We start from the raw sequence: 23,548 nt of genomic DNA, 5'->3' as shown, positions 1-23,548 counted from the left end.
TGATCATAACTCAAGGATGAAAGGTGATGGAGAAAAGTTTTTTAGAAATAAATTGTTTATTATGAACTAAAAAAACATCATCCATAAACAAATTTAGTTTAGGTATAATGATTTTCTAGTGATAAAGAAAAAATCACCAAAATGTTAAAATTGAGTACTTTTGGTATTAAAATAGATCATAACTCAAAAATTAAAGGTGATGGAGAAAAGTTTATTTGAAATAAATTGTTTATTATGAACTAAAAGGACATTACTCATAAACAGATTTGGTTTAGTTATAATGATTTTCTAATGATAAAAAGAGAAAATCATCGAAATATCAAAATTGAGTACTTTTGGTATTAAAATTGATCATAACTCAGGATGAAAGGTGATGGAGAAAAGTTTTTTAGGAATAAGTTGTTTATTGTCAACTAAGTAAGAAGACGTCATCCATAAACAAATTTAGTTTAGATGTAATGATTTTCAGGTGATAAAGAGAAAATCCCCATAATGTCAAAATTGGGTACTTTTGGTGTTAAAATCGATCATAACTCATGAATGAAAGGTGATGAAGAAAAGATGGAAAAAACCTTGTCGTCAAATAACTTTATAACCTATTTGTCAAGTTTGACTTACAATTTCATAGCCGACTACTAAATTTTCTCTTATTTTAAGTAACATTACGAAATACGTGTCTTTAGTTATTTAAGTTTTTTGTGAAAACGACAAAGTTTTTTAAAAAATAATAAGAGTAAGAAAAGTTTTAGAATTAAATTCTACATGAAATGAAGTAGTAATGTATTAAATTCGCCAAAAGGTTAAAACCCTATGAAATGCCTCAATTGAGTTCAATTTGCTATCAATTAATACCCTTGGTACACTCATAACGTGTACCAAATTTGGTTTTTCTAGCTTAATGTATTACGAAGATATTGAACTTTTTAAAAATTTAAGACTCAACTTTGAAGGCTTATAACTCCTGAGGTGTACAACTTAGTATACAGGTAAGTTACGTTAAATCATCTTAATTTATTGTCCTCTACATGTCCCTGCTCTGTGTCGGTTCTTATGTGAATCACCCTGTATATAATAAAGTTGTAAATTTTGTGTCCATCTAACACTGGATCTATAGATTTCTCTACGGTGCAGTATTTCTGTTTTCATACAATTTCTCTTACCATCATCACAATTTTGTCAAGGATTCCTTTGGTCTTTTTGCTCAATACCACGACATTCTGTCCTCTTAAAATTGTAGGATAGTAGTTCTTAGTTCTGATGGGCATATTAATTCTAGCCGAGTTTTACGAATTTTCTTTAATAAAAATGATTCTGCATATCCATTGGAAATTGTCCAACCATGCAAGTTCCTTTTGTAAATTTTTCTTGATGTCTAAGAAAGTTCTTTAAAGCGCTTTTTGCTGTTTGATTATTACAGAACTATCTGTATGTCTTTCTTAGTAGTCTTAACAATGTCATATGGGATACCAAACACTGCAAATATGTTCTTAAGCTATATAATAGTCTCCTCAGAGTAGTGGTGCTGATACTTTTAATATCTATGTATTTGCTATAGGCATCCACAACCACAAGAAAGTATATGTTTTCAAAATAGTCAACATATAATCCGATGGTCAACTCCAGTTCCTTTTGATTAATTAATCTCTCCTCTTTTTTGACGGTTAGCTGTATTTATATAGCAACTATATCATCCCAATGTGTTGGTCGTGTAACATTTCTAGACTACTTAGTCCTAACTGGTATGGAATGATAAATTGGTTGTATAACAGGCATATTCCATCAATTAAGGTTTGACCTCTGAGTGACCTCTGAGGTCTGCAAAATGTATTAATAGGAACTATTTAAATATATTCAATAATATATAAAAAAATTATAAAAACAAAAAAAATTATGATGCACCTTTTTATTTAAACATTTACCATATTTAAACAATCAATAAACAATGATTTACAAACAAATTCCTTCCATAAATTTATTCAACCTTGGAACTTCCATCATCACCTCATTTACATTATACACCAAGTGAGTGCCTCGTTCCTTTATGAAAATGGTAAGCACATTATCTTTATTTAATAAAGTTACCAAATCGTTGTTGAAAACAAGAAGATCGCTTGGTACTTGAGTTACACCTCCAATTTGTGCATTATTTGAGATCTTTATTTCATATTTATTTCCCACGGGTAACACTGTTAAAGTAATATCTTTTAGTACGATTTTTAAAGCCTAAAAAAAAAGATTTTTTAATTATTTTTATAAACAATTTTTCGATTAAATTTTTACCAATTTATTGTCAAGTTTTTTCAATAAAATCTTGAATTCAGATTCTAACGGTTTAACAGTGACATCTTGAATAGCCACAACCCAATCATCCATGATAACGTTGGACATAAGTGTGTTATTCACATTTATAACATCTAAATGATTAGCAGAACAAATATATGTCATTCCGGTAACGTGCATCATTTTTTGTACGTTGCTATAAAGAAGATTATCGGGAATGAAAAATCCGTATCGTCTAAAATTAACAGCAGGAAGCGCTGTTAATTTATAACGATGATCTCCTTTAACCATTTCCATATCGAGTACATCATTCGGAACTGGATAAGTCATCACGATCTTTATATTTTCATTAGTTGGTTCGTTTGATTTATCGATCGAGTAATGATCGTAATAATTAACTTTTAAGAATTCCAACATTCTTTGACTAAACCTTTGTAATCTATCGGGGACGTTTTTAGATTTAATTTCAAATTCGTATTTTCTAATCGTTAATTTATCGGCTAAACACGAATAAGAAGGCATTCTGGAAGGAATTTCTAAGAAAACTTGTCGATGACATGATGGAAAATTGAAATTTCCTTTTAATTGTTCAGGAAGGCGTTCACCTTTCATGATAATATCGATTTTTCCTCCATCATCTTTACAAGTTCCATCGGTAGTTTCCCCCATTTTAATATCTAAGTTTCCAGTAAATTCCAAATTTGCATTTATCCCCTTATAAACTTCTATTCCTTCGAGACAAATTTTATAATCAGTTTCTCCTGGTTTAATTCTCGTTAATTGTGCTTTAACGCTATTTACAGTATGTCCGCTATTTAATTCCCAATTAATACTGGCATCCCAACGCTTCACCAATTCTTCTTTATTTTTTAACGAGAAACTTCCTTTTACTATTATATTCATTTCGGGTAAAATTAATGAATGCGTTTCTTTGGTGATTTGGTGGTCTAAACGAAGTGTGACTTCGATATTTGTAATGGGATTAATTTTACTTGGTTGCATTAACATTAAAACACCTCTTCTTCCATGCTTATACATCATTTCTAATTCACTATCCATTGTTGAGTATTTCAACATGTTGCTGACTAAATTATCGTCGAATTGAAGGTGTTTTAGCATAAGTTCTAAATGCGAACAAACATCTAATCCTTCTGTTTTTAACGGAGATATTTCATCAACTGATTTTGAGTCTTCAGTATCGAATATTGTTACGCTCGATTTAAAACCGGTGTTTTGATCGTCGCTTTCGATTATGGTATGCTGAAATTAAATAAATTTACTCAATAACGTTTGGATTCGTGAAAATAAAATTACTTACAGTATTTCTAACATCGAGATTTGTTGGTAATATGACATGTCCTAAAGCGTTTGGATTAAATTTCTTTAATGTGTTCGAATTAAGGTGATTATAATTTAATACGTGATGAGCAACGTAACTTCTGGCTGCGATAACGTTATCTTCTTCGTTCTTTTGTCCTCTCCAAGATATTTTAAGTAAATCTTGTTGTAAATTCAAGTTGATATCGAGAGTAATCGGAATAACGTTATCATAAATTGTTGTTTTTCCAACACCTTGCCATGTTTGCGAAATTGGATTATGAGTGTATAACCCGTTATCATAATATTCGGACCAATCCAATTTTCCGTTAAAATTCAAAGTTATAATGTTATCTTTGTAATCAAAATGCATGTCGAATAGTCTTCGTTCCAATATAACTCTTTGTATATTTTGGGAAATATGGAATCCTATGTTATTTTGCACGTTAAGGCGGTAAACGAAATCGAAATTTATATCAATAGCAGTTTCGTCTTCAAACTTCGAATATTTCATGTAAAATTTTAGTTTATCAAGATAATTGGATTTATGTAAGGTATCGGATAATAAGATTTGACCATTTTCGGCATACCCGATGTCGAGGAGAACATGTTCATTGTCCAAAATCTTCATAATATTTTTTAAAACCTCGTTGTAATTAAACAATTTCATTCCTTTCTGTATGTTTAATTTTAAATCGTTTAAAAGTTTTCCTTGTAACCCGCTAAGTCTCATATAAAAGCTAATCGGTCTCATGTGCATATTCATAATAGTTTTTCCATATCCAAGATGTAACAATAAAGAATCATTTGAGTCGATAATAAACCAATCTAAATATTCTCCTCGGTTTATTTCAGGTTTGTATTGTTCGACTAATTTATATCCTGTTAAAGAATGTCTGTAAGGTGAATGCATATATTTCATTAATTGTATCGCTTTCAATTTCATCGCTTTTCTACACGGATTTTTTATATTTGCCATAGATTGCATGTAAGTATAATAAAATTGATATAAATCAATATCAGTTTCCGTTAGCATCATCCAATAAATATTAATTAATTCCGATAAACGTGGTTGAGATTGCATAAATGTGTAAAAAGCCATTATTCGGTAATCTGTTGGTAAAGATCTATCCATTAAGATTTGCAGCGCGGATCCATCGTAACGATCAGCTATGGTTCTATGTAGTGTTGTTAAAGCTTTCATTCTTAATTCTTTATCATTTAGAAATTCAAGAAGATAATCATTAGTCATCCATGAACCTAAATTGTGTAAAGTATTAAAGTAAGAATATTTTTCCTCTATTATATTCGTTGCTTTTAACTTTTTAATGATAGTTTTAATAACTTTCTTTTCTGTTGTAGACGAAATGTAATGTGATTTTTGAGCTCTATGCATGAACGAACCGTAACATAAATTAGCCACATTTTGAATTTCCCAAGAAACACCAAGATCCAACAAAACATGGAGATCGTTAAAGATCTCTTCATTTATGACGGTATAAAAAGGCATTTTTTGAAGTGCTCTAATCGCTTGGAATTCATTTAATTTTTTCGTTTTAATTAATGAAATTAATAATTTTATCGAATCGTGTGTTCCAACTTGTGCTATCACTTGATAAAACACATCGGTTTCTTTTTGACCTTTCTCGATTAATAATTTTAAAAGATTTTCCAACATATTCATATCGAAATGTTGTAAAATAATTCTTAATCGGCTCGGAATATGATGTTTTTCGAACTCGGGCATTGACAAATCAATTTTACGAGTTTCAATAAATTGGATTACTTCTTGAATAAGATTTACTGCGATTGGTATTAATGTTTCTTTGTTCGTAATATTATTTACTGGTAAATTAGGGTCGTTGAAATTCATACTTAATGAATCAACTTTATCTTCTTTTTTAAATGTCCATGGTGTTTCGATATCATGCATATGAATCATTTCTAACGTTTGGGTTACATAAATGCTGTATGGTGGAGGTACGCCTTTAAATGGGTGATAATAAACTCCGCCGGTTTGCACAATTTTTTCCATTAAATTTTTTGATTTATTCAGTGTATAAACTCTTTGTAAGTCTCGCGATAAAGGTTCTTCGAATGATTCATCACATGTGAACGAATCCACGTTATGGAGAGATTCGTCATGGGAACCATACAGTGTTCCTAACATTTCAATTTTTAGCATGTTATCGTTTGGAATGTAATTCCAAATAGTGTTAGCTTCTCTGATTGTTTGGAATTTAGTGGATTTCATGGACATTCCGTGCCAACGAATGATGAACATTTGAGCTAATCCTTTTTGAATATTTCGAATAAATTCCGGGGTGGTTTCTTCAAAAATAATCTCTTGAAAATCGCCATATTCATCCATAACGAGTTTGAAATGAGATGATAAAAGTGACATGTGATCGCCGAGTTGCATAGGAACTTTTTCCGGAAATTCGGATACTTTTCCATTATCCATGGTGTAATTTAAATTGGTTAATTTTAAGAGGAGTTCATTCTCGTCACTTATTTGGACGTGAAGAACACCTCTTAAATGGAACATTGAAGAATAATCATCGGGGAGGGATATTCCAGCGTTTAAAGTAGCTTCGTAGTTATAATCGATTTCTTTTCCAATTGGAATTAAATCATTCCAATAATTTTTGGGCCGTTGTTCATTTAAACTTTCAAATGCATTTGCATAAAATGCTAAAATTTATTTCTCGAAATTTGTTTTATTATAGATAAAAATAAACTTACCAAGCACAATCAAAGCAGTTATTCGTCGCATTTTTTGGATGAACGAAACTCTTCTGGATTATTTTGATTTTTGCAATATATATATTCGCCCACATCGGGCACCTTTCACCCCTCCAAATCAGTTTTAAGATAATCCCAAATAAACAGTACAGTTTGATAGGATAATATTTACATTTATATTCTAATTAAGCCGAAGAAATTATAATTAGTACGGAATTAATATCTTTTAAACTTTGTTGTTTCGAATTTAGATATGAAGGTACTTTCAGGAACATAATATTATTCTTTTGATTGCATGTTTGTAATTGTGAGTCTTAATTAACCAAAAACATAAAAAGTATAGAAATTCCTTAGATCATAATTTGTTTAGTCTACTAGGTATACCAAAATTAATGGTGTTGTTAAAAGATAACTGCTATTACCTAATACTTATTTATTAAAAACCTTAAATCGCGAATACTGTATCTTTACTGTGTAATAAATCATATTTTAAGCTACTAAACTTAACTACAACCGTCAAGTATATATCTATCAACTACCTACCCCGAAAGTATTCTAAAATTCTTGAGTATTAAATTGTTGCCATATTGTGAAATGTTTCATTCAAAATTACCTGAGAAAGATGTTGCAAATATGAGGAAAAAAGACTTTTTGATGTATTAACAAGGAAGTAACATAACTATATTCGACTTGAATAAATGTTGTAATATTGTCAATTTTTTAAATTATACACGGTCTGCCATAACTGACCAACTATGGGCATCACTGGACCAAAAAGCAGCATTAAGTTGCTTTTAATCTCGAATACAACCTTTTTTAACCTAAAGTTCTTGTCAGAAACTTCTGCACCATTTTGAACATTGAAAAGGGACAAAAAGGGGCATCGATAAACATTTTTACGGAGATAATTTTGTATCTGGTATCCGTGACTAAATCTGGAAGTATCCGGTGCAACCTTGGTGCAAGGGAAGGCTTAAAATGATTTAATTTTAATAAAACAAAGTCTGAAACAAATAGATCTTTATGAATGAAAGGTTTAATTTTTGAATGGAAAGTAGCAGGTACTGGTTTTAAACTTGAAAACGTTTCTTTGAGACTAACTAGAAGTGGTTCCGTTTCTAAATGATCCTGTGAAGTAATAATAAATTCTCCGGGTAGACGGAGGAGTTGACCACACTAACTCTGCAACTAACTGGAACAATCTAGATCTTCTTTAAGTGAAGATCTAAGGTGCAATAGTATAATTGGGAGGTCGTTGTTCCACCTATAGCTGTTTCCTCTGACAGCAATGGCAGTTTTAAGGGTTCTATGGAACCTTTCTAATATGCCATTACTTTGAGGATGAAAGGCTGAAGTGTGGATCTGATCCCAGCTAATCTAATGAAATGGCGAAATAATCGGGACTCGAATTGCCTTCCTTGATCATGTGTGATAGTGTGTGGTATACCAAATCTTGAGAAATGTTGCGGCTATAGTAAATGTCGTAGTGTCAGGTATTGGGTACGCTATCGGGCCATCTACTGAAGCGATCTATGGCTGTTAGTACATAATAACAGTCTAATGAAGGAGTAAAAGGACCTATTAGATCTATGTGTATATGTTCGAATCTACCAGTAGGCAAATTAAATTTCTGAAGTGGAGATTTTGTGTATTTTTGGATTTTAGTTTTCTGGCAAGGTATGCAAGTTTTACACCATGATTTTACTTGCTTGGCTAAATGTAAAGAAACGATTTTTGATATTATTTAAGGTCGTTTTGAAACCTAGATGTGTTATCAATGAAAGTTGCTTTATGTTGGGGTTTATTGAAAGGAATGAATAATATAATGTAATAACAAACTTTTGTTGCCAAGATGTATTTTAAAAAAAACAAGGTCACTAAATCTTTTTGTTTGACGAAGGATCTTGGATTTAGGGAATGGATTTTGTAGACATGACGCTACAATACGGATACTTTTTTCGGTGTTCGGGTACCTTTTAATTGAGTTTTTTTTTAATTTCCTATTTTACACACTTAAGGGAATGTCGTCAGGGTTGGCCATACTTTTGACTTTTATCCATAACTTCGGTTTAAAAAAAAATCTGATATTTCTTGTACAGGGTGGTTCAAATTCGATGTCCGAATAGGCTAACTCGGAAACTATAAGAGTTAGAAAAAAAGTAGCTTACATGTCATGATCTCGTTTTTCGAGAAACTGCTAATGCCGAAAACCTCATAGCGCTATCGTCTTTTGTTTTTCCCCTAGAGGCCAAAATTGAAAATATCGTAAAACCAATAAGTGCAATTATCTTGGTTATTATTATAGGTGGAGTATTATAACTACGACATTATATGAACACTTTTTTACAGAGAATTTCATGACATAGTCAAAAAAAATTTTTCGGTTTTAGATTTTGAGATATCATGAGAATTTTCGTTTTTTTAAATGGAAACAACCACTGATTATTCGCTTATTAAATTCGTTATTTTTTTCTGATTACAAAAATATAGGGTTCGACAGGTCTATTTCTTATTGTTTTAGAATAAAACTAAAAATAAACTTTTTTTATAAAATTTCCATCTAGTGTCGTCGAGGAAATTAAATTTACAGTTTCCATGTAAATTCCATGGAAATTTTATAAAAAAAGTTTATTTTTAGTTTTATTCTAAAACAATAAGAAATAGACCTGTCGAACCCTATATTTTTGTAATCAGAAAAAAATAACGAATTTAATAAGCGAATAATCAGTGGTTGTTTCCATTTAAAAAAACGAAAATTGTGATAATATCTCAAAATCTAAAACCGACAAAATTTTTTTGACTACGTCATCAAATTCTCTGTAAAAAAGTGTCCATATAATGTCTTAGTTATAATACTCCACCTATAATAATAACCAAGATAATTACATTTGCGGGTTTTACGATATTTTCAATTTTGGCCTCTAGCGGAAAAACAAAAGACGATAGCGCTATGAGGTTTTCGGCATTAGCAGTTTCTCGAAAAACGAAATCATGACATGTCAGCTACTTTTCTTCTAACTCTTATAGTTTTCGAGTTAGCCTATTCGGACATCGAATTTGAACCACCCTGTACATTGTTAAAAAGGTCCGGAAAAAAGAAAACTTTTTCGAGATATTAGGAATTGATTAGGTGAATAATGAAAAAGCAATAAGTATTTTTAAAAAAGTAAAATTGCTGTCAACGTTGGCCCTTGTTGTCTAGGTTGGGTCTCCGCTGAAAATCAACGAAATATTCGCTGTAATGATTGTAAATAACCTGCAAAAATTGAGTAAATGAAGTAAAAAGCCAGCTTTCTTTTTTTTTTAATATTTTATTTTTACAAAATAATGTTCGACAAAAATGTCTCAAATGGCATATTATTCTGAATCGCAGTTTTGACAAATGATGTTGTTCCTTACTTTTGCTCACTTCAAAAGCACTTCTCTTTTGCATTCAACGCATGCAGTGGAATTCATAATACTCAGGTGAAGAGGCATTCTTGCACTTTTTTGGGTGGGCGACCTCGTTTTTCTGGTGTTTTTTTGGTAGACTTTGATGGGGTTGGTGTTGCCCGTTTTTTGGGCGTCTTTGAAGTTTTTTGCTTTTGTTGCTTCTCGTACATAGTGGAGATGCTTTCTGGGGAAGTCAGAACTGTGCTGTTCATGGGTCCTCTTTTCGATTTTTTCGCTGGCATGGCAGGTAAGGTTCAATATACCTCACGACTTCTTCATGCACGCTAACTTCGGGGACATCTGAAACAATTATACGACGTTATAGTTCTTTGTCGTGGAGTTTTACCACTAAATACCGCTTGCACAAATTCCCACTCCGCAAAAATGTTCTGGCATCTCCAGAATCTTTCACGTAAGCTAGAAAGCAATGGTTCGGATTCTAAACAACCTAAGTCTTCTAAGGAGAGATGATCTGAAGCCTAGAAGAACCAATGGAAGCCCGTTGTTCCACCTCGTAGAGTTACTTAAAATATTGAACACAATGGAGCAGTTCGAAAAAGATGTGTTGCCTAGAACCAAATTCTCATTTTCAAATTTTTTTCTCTTTTATTTTCATTAAATGAAGCTGAAGTTGATGCAGTTGGAACTGGAAAACATAATGCACTGTCTAACTCTTCTAAAAAATGCTTCTCTTTTGGTTCTTTAGATTTCTCCTTGATGGAAATTTTACCTTTATTAAAAACTTGATTCGATACTTCCAATTCTTCAGCCACCGAAACGTTTTAATCCTAAAATATCCATTCTTAAGTTACCCAGTAACGTTGCCCCGCTCCGGCGAAAACAATGCCAACAAGGTAATTTTAAAAAACTTGCTATTTAAAGAAAAACGAGGATAGTCAGGAACTTTTTCTCTATTTTTATAATACTTTTGGAACGTCTCTATATAATTAATATTTTTTTCTGACTTGTCTACAATTGTGAATGAACGTTGACCACCATTTTTAGAGTTAGGAATTTTGATCACAACAAATTTTTCGCTAATATTGATATCTATTAACTTCATTTATCAGCATAGTTCATCAGAGCGACAAGCAACCCTACAACCATTACTGTCTAAAATAAAAATATTTTTGTAAAACTAAGTTAAATTTACAAATGACCTTCATTAGTAAATGGACTTTATAATGACTATAATAAAGCCTGATTTTCTTTTTGGATATATCGTTAGTAATACTGTCACGACAAATAACATCGTCACAATTACTGATTGTTGATTAAGCGACGATTTTTTTATGTCTACTATGATACCAAATTTGTCTAGAAAGTCGGCGCCAATAATAGGTTTATCTACATTTGCTATGGAGAAGATATGAGGAAAATTTCGTCTTAATAAAGTTAATATTAAAAGTTTTTTAACATATTATTATTAGCATATTATTGGCATACCGTTACCAACACTAAGAAACGAAGTTGTGTCTCTTTTGTGATTTTGGTAAAATTTGAAAGGAAGTACAAAAATATCGGCTAGAGTATCAATAAGAAAATTGATATTGGTTAGATCTCAAAGACGAGAACTAATCTCATTTAATGATATATATTGTCGATAAAAAGGTTTATTGAAATTTTGAATTTTTTCCATTGCAACTTTATTTAGTTTTTTGTATCTGAAGTTTTGGTCAAATGAGTGTTAGTTGAAAGAAGTCGAAGAACTTACAACTATTGCCCTCACAGTTTTTGGCAAATTGAGTGTCATGAACGTTGTGGCAAAGAATGTTGAACATTGGGGAGAAGGATTTCTCGAAGAAAAAGGTGATTTCTGGTACTTATCGGAAGAACTGCACATATCTTCATGATTAAGAACTCTCGACTTTTTCGAGGCATATCCACAGGTGATTGCAGTTTTTCGGAGTGTTCCACCTTGTACGCCAACAGTACATTTTCCGTCACCTCTGTTGTGGTTTTTCTTCGCATCCAATCTTTGAAATAAGGGTATGTACGTTTTTGAAATTTAAAGAGTAATAAATTCTTCTTTTCTGCGTAAACCACTACACGTAACAAGTATAGTAACATGATAACCAGGCACTTACGATTTCTTAATTTTCTGAGTTTACGAACTAGTATTTGGGAAGGAAGTTTTGGATATTTTGCAGGATATTGACTTCTGCTAGTGGGAAAAACTAGTAAGAAATAACATTTCTCGAACGTTATAGTGTCCTTACGTTCTTTACGACTTAAATAACTATTAAATTAAAATTTTTTAAATTTAACGGTTTCTTCAATAAGTTACAGCACTAACTCAGTGATGGCGCTGTTTGTTGTGTAGATGCATTATCCGCATGCGCAGTCCTGATGTTCATCAAAGCGTCCACCATGCGTCCAGTTGTGTGAAATAATTGCATGTTTCCGAAGCAAAATAGTGTTAAAAAGTTAATTAATTGCATGGTAAGGTATCTTATAAGTTGGGTTTGACGAAATATTATCATTTATTGCAGCAATCGCGTTCGAAATACTATTAATTTTGTTTAGTTTGCCGGAAATAAAACCGAAAAAAAAATTGTATTGATTTAGTAAAACGACGCCATTTTGAATTGCGTGATGTACGTCGGCTTTTATGATTTCCGCTTGAAAAATTCGTTGTTTCCACCGTTTCATTGGATACGGACATTATTTACAAAATCTGTTAAACGTTTTCTAACGTTAATGAACCCATCCGACCTTCTCTAATACGATATTTACAGGTATTCGGTGCTCGCATTTAGCTGAGTGCTCGTGGCTATGGAGCCCCTTAACCCCAATTTACTGACACAGACGCTGAACTTCCACGGCCAGCAGATGCAGAAGCTGTGGGAGTCGGAACGCGGCGAACAGGATCTTGTCAAAAACAGCATTCGAGACCTCAATTACGACGTTTATAATAAACGCAACAAGCACTTGTCCTTCCAGGATAGAGGAAAAAGGCTCAAACTTCAACAGTTTATCGTCAGAAAGGCGAATGTTATCTTTTCACCTGAGAATACAGCTGAAAAAAATAAACCTCCCACTGAGGAATCTGTTATTACGGAAGATATGTATGCCATTATGCCTCCTTTGGAAACTTATTTAACTGCCGATAAACAAGCTCGACTTAAATATTTTTTTGAGGTAACTAATTTTATTTTATTACATGGTTAGACTATATATTTTATTTTTTGATAGAATGTAAAAATTGGAGATTTAATTTTGGGAACAATAATGAGCAAGACTCAATCAGGGATGATGTTGAAGGTACTTTGCACTACAGGAATAGGAGCAACTGTATATTATGTCCATGATATAAATGTAAAGGTATGTTAAATAATAAATAAGTAAGTTTTCTTGAAAAAAATTTGTTTCTCCACATTATTAGGCATTTTGTCCTGTTGCCAATATAATACCAGCAGTTGATCGTAAAGGCGTCAGTAGAAGTTACATGATGAATGATTCAGTTTGTTGTGAGGTTCTTGAAGTTATTCCTGACACTGATAAAATGGTCTGCGGTATGAAGGGCACCACACGTGAACCTAACGATCCGCCACACCGTCCCGCATTGGGATTGGTTAGTGCTGATGATTTTCCATTGGTTTACAAGTAAGATAATCATTAATTTATAATTAGTTTTTAATGTTTTATAGAACACCAGAACAAAGTTTGTAAAGCGTATTGTATGAGGTTAGTTTTTAAAGTTTTCAGATATTGTGACAAGTAATTTGAAGTAAGAAGAATGATAACATCACACTTGCAAATGTTGAACTTGAAAAATGAAAGGAATTTACTTAGAAATCTATAGAAGAGATCAAAACCAAGGTTAAAGAATAAAAGATATGTAATAAAACTAAATTCAGAGATTTGAAAAGAATCAAAAGAAAACTAAAATACAGAGTTAGTTGTCCAGTTCCTATTTCTGAATCTTGCAATACTCATTCAAGATAAAATTTTGTTTTAGATGAAATTTATTACTTTATATTTGATGAAATCAGGAAAAAGTAATTTTTGAACAATTGGGCCCTATTCAACTTTGTAGGCCTTATTTACAGGTGTCCAAAAAGTTTCCATACTTTTTTAGATGTTTCAACAAGCTATAACTATCATACAATTTAATAAAACCACATATTCAAAAAATAGAAAACTATTAAAACAATAACAATTAATTTTATCTAAACAAACATAATTTGTATTTCTACCATAATCTCATTAAGGCGCGTACCAGAGCCTGTAAGTGTTGAGCGCTTCTACACTAGCATATGATATTCCTGATATTTTTGGATCTAATGCAGCCTATACACACGCCACAATTAATATTGATTCTTCAGAACTCACCATATGTGAATATGTATTTACAACTAAACTATAGTATCACCACACTAAACCTTCTATACAATTCCATTAAAACTGAGAAACTAAAGTGAATAGTGTATGGCGAAAACTGGCGTTCAGTTTAGCTTGAGAGCTTAATTGAGGAGCGTCTGTTCCAAAGGCTATTTCCATACTAAAGAAATTATAGAAAAACTAAAAAAACTTATAGTTATTGAAAAATGTATGTGCAGGTATATATTTTTTAAATTATAATAATTTTTTATAATGCCACAAATTTTTAGGATAAAATATTTCTTTGAATGATTACTAAAAAGCGCAAAATTTAACATTAAGAAATGGAAAAAGCACCTTTTGATTAGAATTTCTGAAAATAGCACCTTTTGATCTGAAATGAAAATTAAGTAGCACATTTTGAACAGAACATTGGATATATAGCACTTTTTAATTATGAATGCATAGAGTAAAAAGCATAGGTTAAGGGTAAATAAAAAAACAGACAGAACAATACTTATTTATATTCTGATTACACCATCATGCTCCAAACAATTACAAGATTCATCATGCTGATGATCTTCAACGTCGCCATTAGTCATTGTAGTTTCTTGATCAAAAATAATATTCTTAAAAAAATGCTAACTCCGTTAAGTCAGCCCAGCTGTGTCACCAAACTGCTTGACAAGTAAATTAGCTACATCTTTGTTTTTGTTCCTGTTTATACCTTGAGGTCTCATGGGTAATTGTGCAACAGGCTGGCAATGGTGTGATAATAGTATTTTGACACTTGCCATAGAGTATCAATGCCACATAGAAATCAAGAAAATAGTCATTTTTGAATAGAACTTTCTTTGCACAGAAATTAATTAAGTGTTTAATAATCAGTTTCAATCAGGAAAAAATAGCACGTTTTGAACAGAATCAAAAAATTTGTACCAAATTTGAAGGAGATATTTTTACCAAGACTAAATACAGTCTGTAGTAGGATCCTATATCACCAGTACATTTCACTAAAAAATGTATGAAACATCCAATACAGAAATAGCCCCTTTTGAACAGACGCTGCTCAATTGTAAGTATTTACTTGTGGACTTACCTGCATGTGTATGGGTTGCATAAACAGAGTAATGCATTGCGTTAAGATCTAGTGAATTAGGTGGTTAAACGTCTTAGCTCCAAAAGCTAGGAAACAGCTCTTTGCAAATGGCGATTGTCGAATTGGTCTCGCCAAGCCAAGTGTTACAAATACCAACGCCAAGATTCCTTGCCATTTTGATCGAACGCTTCGGGTTGCGTTGAACGCCACAACGGATCTTCTGCACATTCTTCGGTGTTTTAAGTAAAGTATCGTTTTAAATAATCAAACATTTAAATCAAATTTGACACAAAAATTGATACTCTTAATGAAAAACTAGACCGTATTAATAAAAAAAACTAGATTTGCCTACATAACACTATCTACTGCTTATTAAAGAGTGACTTCTGAGGACTAGACTCTGCTAATAAAAGACTAGATACAGCTTGCAAAAGTCTAGATATTGCTGACAGAAGAATAGATGTTACTGGTAGAGTGCAAGACACTATTAATGAAAGACAAGATATTGTTAATTTACTGCTAACTAAAGATTAGGCGCTGCAAGTAGAAGACTAGATATAGCTTGCAGAAGACTAAATACACCTGACAGAAGAACAGATACATCTCATTGAGAGTTAGACGCTGCAAATAGAAAACTGATACAGCTTGTAAACGACTAGATATTGCCGGTAAAAAAGTATATACTGTTTGCAGATGACCAGATACTGCTAATGAAAGACTAGATACTGCTACTTGACGACTAGGCGCCGCAATTAAAGGACTAGACACAGCTTACAGAAGTCCAGGAGTATCTAATGCTAAAGAAAGACTGGATACTTGTAATGGAAGAGTATAGATTGCTTGTATGTCTCAAAGGACGCCACGTAGTCCATCCAGTCGCCTTGTAACATTTGACGGCATCAAAGTTTTAAAATGATCATAAAGCTAAGTTTCCACATGCACGGATTACTGGGGCCAGTTCATTTGAATGTGGAAATAGCAAAAAACCATTGGCGCCAATAAAGTTGACGCTACTTCTACTTTTTGGCGCCAGTAACAATATTTATAAAGAAAACGCGTAACTATTAACGTGTTCGTCCAACTAAAATTAACAAATCTGCTAATAAACCGCCCAAAAAATGGACGTCAGAACAAACAGTACTATTTCTAGAAACGTATGAACAATATCCTTGTTTGTGGAATCAGAAAATTCCACAATATAAGGACCGGCTAGCACGAAATGAAGCTGTCAGAAGGATAGTTGAAATTATGAAGAAAACAGTTCCTAATTTTGACGAAGCCACGGCAAAAGCAAAAATACGAAGTATACGCAATGCGCAATACCATGAAGTACTTCACATATAAATTTAGAAGTTATGTTTTTTGGCAAACGATATATATATTGCAAGGATGTACAAGAATCTCCAGAAGTCAAAAGTTGCTTGCAGTTTTACGTGAGCTGGAATGGCATCTCTCATGCGTATGTTGTTTTTGTATTTTAGAGGTTACTTGCCTCAACAAAAACATGAAACTCTCTTCAGTCATTCTTAAATGATTCTTCATGGCATAATTCTCTAATTAAAGTACTAGACGCACCTAGGTTATTTCTACGTGCAATTCACGATCTAACCCAGCAACTATGTTTTCGCTTTTTTTTTTGTTAATAACGTGTGCCAAAGAGCACATTTGGACTACCATATTGATGCCAGCGCGAAGCAAGGTTTGTATATAAGAGGTTGTCTAGGTTTATACGCAACCATACTGCGCATTACGTCATTGGCTACAAACAATACCCGGAAATAATTCAAATTTTTAAAATAATCTAATTGAATTAGTTTAATATATTTAGTGTGGTATATAATTAACAGCGGTAGTAAAACGGAAAATAATTCAACTTAATTTTTGATAAAATTCATTTATCATTAAATAATTGCGGGAAACTAAAGTAGTAATAGATTTATGTTATCACTAGAGAAGACTCTTCAACTCTCGCTAAACATGACCTTGAGGTTGCCCGCGCAATCTGTGGCCATTTACGTCACAAAACACTCCTGCTCTTACCCCTCGCCCACAAACTAAAATCAAAGTATTGCAGCATACTTTAATAAACTTAGATAAACTGAACTTAGACAACCTTTAATATATAAACCTTGAGCGCGAAGTATATCACTTGAGGCCATTTTTATTACTGTGCCGTACACAATTATTTATGTGGAAACAACTTTTTTCGGCACTAAACTGGTTTTGTACTGGCGCCAGTAATTCGTGCATGTGGAAACTTTATAAACAAAAAATTTCAATACTCATTGTTCATTAACGTCTAGAAAAAGTACGGAAACTTTTTTAATACTCTGTATTTTTGTCATAGCTTCATATTCTGTAAATTATATCTACGAATTGCAAATGTCGATGTTGCTAAAGTGAGACATAAGCTTTATTTATGAAAAATCTAGCTAATCTGTTACAATACAATACGCTTTTCGAACCTTGTACCAGAGTACAAAAGATGTCTGTCTTTCAAGACTTTTGAGTTCTGGTGATTTATTAATTTGTATTTGAAGTGAGAATTCGCCACAATATATATTTATTATGTGAGTTCTGTAAAAAAAAAGAGAAAGAGAAACATTTACAGCTGGAGATTTTTGATTGGAGAAAATTTTAAAAGATGTTGTTTCTATCCGTAGGTATCTCATACGAACTATAATAACACTAATAAAAGTTTCTGTTACAAAAATACTAAATAGATATATAAAAAAACTATATATATATATATATAAAGCAAAATGTGTGAACAAATAATTTAAAATTGCACGAATTTAGCGCAAATTGGGTTCATAGATATTCATAACAGCCGTATCGAGCCTAGTGCGTGTCGTTTTGATGACGAGAAGCATTACAGGTGAGATAAATTTTAGTTGATTTTAAGAAGAAAATTACGCGACGATTTTGGATTTTAAAAATAAGCTAGAAAAGCTTTCGTTTTTCGTCGTATCTTATCGAGATGATATTTCCGTTGTAAATTTTAATCCAACCTAAATCGAGTTATTTCATTAAAAATTACAAGCGGATTTATAAAATTTTTGGACCAAACAAAAATCAATACTTTAATTCCTTAGCTTTAATTCCTCATTTTTTTGGTATGTATAAAGATCGATAAGCTAAAACAGACAAAAAAATTCTTTAAGCTCCCCGTTTTGTTTTTGTGAATTTGGGCTTTGGAGTATTCTTGGAATAAAACAAAAAAAAAATTATGGATTGTACAAAAAAAAGTTTTCCGAAGATTATAATGGTGAAAACTAAGAACAACATATGATGTGTCCAGATTCACAAATCCCTGTTTTTATTGCAGCAACAACAAATCAATAAAAATACAGTAAAATGGAACGCTTTATTTGTAAAAAAAAGACAAAGTTTTTCAAAGTTTTTGTTTGCGCCAAATTTGGTTGGGGTCATTCCTTAATCGGAAGGTACACTTGTTTTACAGGAAAGCTTTGGATCACAAGAATGACAATTACGAAAGTGTACTGGAGAAGAGTGTTGGTTTCAACAATCCCAACAATATTTCTTATTTGGCTTCACAAATGGGCATTGATACTCATCAAAGTCTTATGGATGGGTTAAGGTAACACAAAAACAACAAACACATCATTTTCCTTCTTTGAATCGATTTTTTTATTTTGTTTTATAGAGGAAGATTTCCTGAACCAGAATACGCATCAGAATTACGTCAACAACAAGCTAGTAAATGGGCATACAGCAACGTTGCAGATGGAATTGATCATTTCAAAGCTGGACGACACACCGAAGCTTTTCAATGTTTAAACAAAGCTTTAAATATAGACCCAAAAAATGTTGAAGGTTTGGTGGCTAGAGGAGCTTTATTTGCAAACAGCGGTAATTTTCAAAAAGCAATTGAAGACTTTGAAACCGCTTTAAAATTAAATCCGAATCACGCAAATGCTAGAAAATATATGGGCGAAACATTAGTTGCTTTGGGCCGTAGTTATGAGGAAGAAAATAAAATAGAAGATGCTAGAAAAGCTTATCAAAGTTGTTTAGCGATAATTCCATTTCACGAGGAAGCGCAAAATTCGTTGGAATTTTTGAAAAGTAAAAGCCAAACCAAGAATTTAATTGAACCAAATGAGTTGTTATTACCGAATTTGGCAGCGGGGGGTGTTTCAAAACAACCAGATGTGCATGATACATTAAAACAACTATTAAAAGGCGAAGAAGAAGAGAAAAAAGATAAGAAAAAAAAGAAGAAAAGTAAGAAAAAGAAAAATCGTAGACGATCAAGTTCGACTTCAAGTTCTTCCTCTTCTGGGAGCAATGAGAGTTCAAGTAGTTCATCATCAAGCAGTTCAGATTCAAGCTCCACATCTGGTGGTTCTGACTTTAAAAAGCACAAAAAACGTCGTTCTCAATCGCATAGAAGAGAAAAACAAAGCTCTTTATCACCCCTAAGCAAAAGAATGGCTCTGATGGATCCAAGTCACGAAGCTCCAATGAACTACCAATTCAATAAACCAGCTGCTTCAAATTCGTTCGATTTTTCGTTTGAACAACCAGAACAACCGAAAGCTCCACCAGAACCTGATGACTATGAGCATAAAGTTCGTGCATTTTTAGATCAGACGAAAGGCGATTCTGATTATGAGGATAAGGTAAGGAAATTTTTAGAGGAGAGCACCAAATGGAAGAAAGAAAAACGTGGTGAAGAAAAAAAGAAAAAGAAGAAGAAGGACAGGAAATCCAAAAAGGAAAACAAGAAAAAGAGGAAGAAGGAGAAGCGTCGTAAGCAATTCGATTTAAGTGAATATGAACTTAGAGATGCTCTTAAAAAAGAATTGGGAATTAAGGATAAAGAAAAAAAGAGTAAAAAACATGGATTAAATTCAGATGATGAAGAATATTTGTTACATAAAGTTACAGCAAGTAAGAAATTTTTGGAAAGTCTTCCTGATTTAGAAGAACTTGAATCGAAATTATCTGCATATTACGCTCTCGAAAAAGAATCTAAAAGGTAAGTAACCTTTCATTTTAATTTCTAATCTTCCGCACTGTTTCTTAATTTTCGTAAATTTCCCATTTTAATTTTAACTACACCAGGAGTGAACTTAGTGATAGTCCGAAACGCCTAATGGACTCTCCCTCTCCAACTAGGGAACAAAAAGCTCGACAAGCGGTTGCGGAAGCTTCCGCCGCTAGTGGCGTTCCAAAATGGAAGATGCAAATTGGTCAGGCGACGGCTGGTAGTTCTCGTTTCAAAAAGAAACCGGAACGCGAAGATTGGCATGATGACTCTGAAAAACAACAGCGTTTAAGCAAGAATGGTGAGCTTGATATGGGTGGGTCATCAAAGAAGATTGCCCCGGTTCCTCCACCAATGTCTGATGAAAAAATGGGTGGTTTACGCAAACCCATGTCTATGAAGGATACAGTGTCAAAGAAGACGGAATCGGAGCTTTTGAAAAAATTGAGGCCAGCTCCTCCGGGTCCCCCTAAACCAGTTATACCGCCAGGACAGGTGGTTTTGGACAAGTTTGGAAATTTCAGGCTCATGACACCACCGAAGGAGATGAGCAGAGGTTCGGAACCTGACTTACCACCTTTACCAGCTGGTGCACCACCTAAAGGGTCATTTGCAGGTATCTTTTTTATTTTTAATTTTATCAAGGGGGGAATAACGGGAAATTTAAGTTGGAATGATTAGATTAATCTTTCTTTTTTAAATTTATTTTGAAGAATGGGATATATACCTGCAGCTTGTTGATCAGAGGTGGTGGTGGTTATTATTATTTATGTTTTTTCTTTGCAATTACAATGTTTTTTTTTTATATGTTATATTATAAACGTTTCTAAATAATTTTTTTAATTTTTTGCTTGGTTTCTGTGAATTTTTTGAACATCATTAGGTTTTCAGAAAATTTTTCAATTGTATTTGCTCTAGGTCGTAAACCTCCAGAACCACCAGGTAGACCACGTTCCATGTCAAAATCACGAAGCCGCTCTCGTTCTAAACCTCGTTACACCCGCTCAAGATCTTCAAGTCAATCTCGCTCAAGATCTCGCAGTTATCGTAGTCGTTCTAGATCGTATTACAGCCGATCTCGGTCACGTTCCGGATCTTATTATTCCAGGAGTAGATCCCGTTCTCGCAGTTATTCCGGGGAACGTCGTCGTTATAATAGGCCTCGAGGAGGTTTTCGTGGGCGTTACAACGATCGAGGAACTTATTACAAACCGAGATTCCAAAATCCGCGTCAAAATTATCAAAGGGGTGGTCGTGGAAATTACCGTGATTACAGGAATGATAGGGATTATAGGGGTGGACGAGGTGGTGGTAGACCATATTATAATCCACGTGGTGGGAGGAGGCCGCGTGGTGGAAGATTCCGAGGTGGTGGGGGTTATCGTGATTACAGGGATAGAAGATATGATAGGAGTAGGTCAAGGGATAGAAGTAGGTCGTTTAGCGGAAGCAGAGATAGGGATTCTGTTGAACCACCAAAGAAAATTCATGATGCTGATAAGGATAAGATTAATAAGTACGCTGATGGTGATGGGGAACCAATTAGGCATGAAGGACCGTTGTCTGAAGGTGAGGATAGAGATGATTATACTACGGAGAAGTTTGTGGATAGAGAGGCCTATGATGGGAAGTGGGCTGAGAAGGATGATTCTGGAAGAGGTGATGGCGATGATGGTAGGGATGATGGTGGAAAAGACATTCCTTCAGAAACGAATATTGAGGAGATGGATAAATTTTTAACTAAGGTAAAGAAGGATAAGAAGGAAGAGATGATGGAAAGAAACAAGGATTTTTTAAAGAATAAGGAATAACTTTAATGGCCAATTTTACGTTCTTAGGTGTAGTTTTATGATTATTGTTGATTGATTGTAAAATAATAATTGGAGTTTGAAAAAGATACATTTCCAGATTATCACAATTTGTAGTGTGGCTTTTTTGTTTTACACTGTATTCGATTGTAGTTCAACAAAAAAAAATAAAGGGTAGTGTATAAAATAATTTGAATTTATTTTCTATACCTTCACTAATCACCTAATAATAACGATTTCAAAAATTAAAATTTCTCTTTTAGATTTTTTTGGAATTAAAACGATATTTAAAAACAACAATAGAATAGTTCAATGTATAAAATGAACAATACATTGTTTAACAATTAAGTCGTCGAAAATGGTTTAGTATAACGAAATAGGCAACGTTTTCCAATGAGCAATAAATGTGTAACGATAAAACGAAACAAAAGATTCATGGGCGCGTTTAACGCCGAGATAAATGGACTGATCCGATATTGTTAAATCGCGGGACACAATGCGGCACAATAAAATATTTCACTGCGCCCCGCTGATCTAAAAAGGTTTGTTTTGAATAGTTGTAATTTATTTGTTGAATTCGGTGTTGCATTATCATCCGGTACGCGTCAATCAATATCTATTGTTTGCAATAAAAGTTGATCGAACAACAAAAATGCTTTTTTAGAAGAATCGTAAAACTTGTTTGCCTTATTACATCATTAGATATATGTTTGAAAACTGGTTTTTATTGAAAAGATGATTTATTTAGACGTTGATCATCAAATGATTCATCTTTATTATATTTGGTTATAGAAAGTAACCTTGTAGAGCTTTACATTAATCTCAACTAACGTAGGTTTTACATATTAATTAACTTGCTTCAAAATATCATTTAGTAACATAATAAATTTTTGCTATTTTTGAAAATTATAAAACAAGATATTTTTCTTTTGATTAAAACGAAAAGGAAACAAACAATTAAGAAATTTTCCCCAATCCGATTCCCGGAGAGACATAATTGACTCGATTAAATCTTTAAATTAAGATTGTCGCTAATTATAAAAGGGAAGAGCGCGCACGCGCCATTGGGAATACCGCGAGCCTCAATTCTTGATCCGCTAGCATCGCCGTTTTAGTAGCGTGCTTGATGCTACGGTGGGGTGATGTAGTGCTTTTCAAATGTGTGTGTGCCATGCTCTCAGTGTAATTTTTAAGTTAAAACGAAGTGACAACAGTTTGTGTACACTTTTTAGTGATCGTTTTCCTCAATTTTACATGGTGTTATAAAATACGTTCGTTTTATTTGTATGAAAGTGATTATTTTTGAAGTGTGCGGTGTTTTTGGAATTTATCGAAACGAATATTATCAAGGATTTTTGAAATTTTAAATCGTGGATGTCTTCGAATGTTTATTGGTGAGTTGTTTTTTATTTCTATTATTCTCTTAATATTTTTTGTTCTATAGTATTATTGAATTCAATTTGGTTTGTTGAAAGTTGGTAAAGATGATGTTGGTGGAGGAGCTAGTACAATACTTTATTCGAACAATGC

At 32.9% G+C, this 23,548-nt stretch overlaps 2 protein-coding genes and 2 long non-coding RNA genes across 8 annotated transcripts in view; 3 read left to right on the top strand and 1 right to left on the bottom strand.

Annotated features, from left to right (window-relative positions):
- Positions 1 to 1,888: 1,888 nt before the first annotated feature.
- LOC111417492 (crossveinless d) lies at positions 1,889 to 6,421 on the bottom strand. Its single transcript, XM_023049785.2, has 4 exons — positions 6,343 to 6,421; positions 3,599 to 6,291; positions 2,281 to 3,540; positions 1,889 to 2,223 (listed from the first exon to the last, which is right to left on the bottom strand). The coding sequence occupies exons 1-4, from the start codon at positions 6,371 to 6,373 to the stop codon at positions 1,948 to 1,950; spliced, it is 4,260 nt and encodes a 1,419-aa protein (XP_022905553.2). The 5' UTR covers positions 6,374 to 6,421; the 3' UTR covers positions 1,889 to 1,947.
- A 5,689-nt stretch (positions 6,422 to 12,110) lies between these two features.
- LOC111417484 (tetratricopeptide repeat protein 14 homolog) lies at positions 12,111 to 22,208 on the top strand. 5 transcript variants are annotated; one of them, XM_023049775.2, is made up of 8 exons: positions 12,111 to 12,216; positions 12,513 to 12,915; positions 12,970 to 13,092; positions 13,160 to 13,380; positions 18,660 to 18,797; positions 18,864 to 20,201; positions 20,288 to 20,826; positions 21,129 to 22,208. In XM_023049775.2, exons 2-8 carry the CDS (start codon positions 12,550 to 12,552, stop codon positions 22,019 to 22,021), a joined length of 3,618 nt encoding a protein of 1,205 aa, XP_022905543.1. In that variant the 5' UTR covers positions 12,111 to 12,216; positions 12,513 to 12,549; the 3' UTR covers positions 22,022 to 22,208. The 5 variants fall into 5 exon arrangements, with proteins under 5 accessions (XP_022905543.1, XP_022905544.1, XP_022905541.1 ...); XM_023049776.2 differs by having other exon boundaries at positions 12,970 to 13,098; positions 20,288 to 20,766; XM_023049773.2 differs by having other exon boundaries at positions 12,970 to 13,098.
- LOC139430062 (uncharacterized) lies at positions 13,387 to 16,732 on the top strand. Its single transcript, XR_011640632.1, has 2 exons — positions 13,387 to 13,671; positions 13,736 to 16,732. It is a non-coding gene; the product is annotated as an uncharacterized lncRNA (long non-coding RNA).
- A 926-nt stretch (positions 22,209 to 23,134) lies between the features above and the next one.
- LOC111417541 (uncharacterized) overlaps positions 23,135 to 23,548 on the top strand; it is a 333,066-nt gene continuing 332,652 nt past the window's right edge. Inside the window, exon 1 of the long non-coding RNA XR_011640631.1 lies at positions 23,135 to 23,412. This is a non-coding gene — a long non-coding RNA (uncharacterized lncRNA). The remainder of the gene's footprint in view (positions 23,413 to 23,548) is intronic.

The sequence above is a fragment of the Onthophagus taurus genome, chromosome 6 (genome assembly GCF_036711975.1).
Source record: "Onthophagus taurus isolate NC chromosome 6, IU_Otau_3.0, whole genome shotgun sequence".
Lineage (NCBI taxonomy): Eukaryota > Metazoa > Arthropoda > Insecta > Coleoptera > Scarabaeidae > Onthophagus > Onthophagus taurus.
This window is presented reverse-complemented; position numbering and strand designations above follow the sequence as displayed.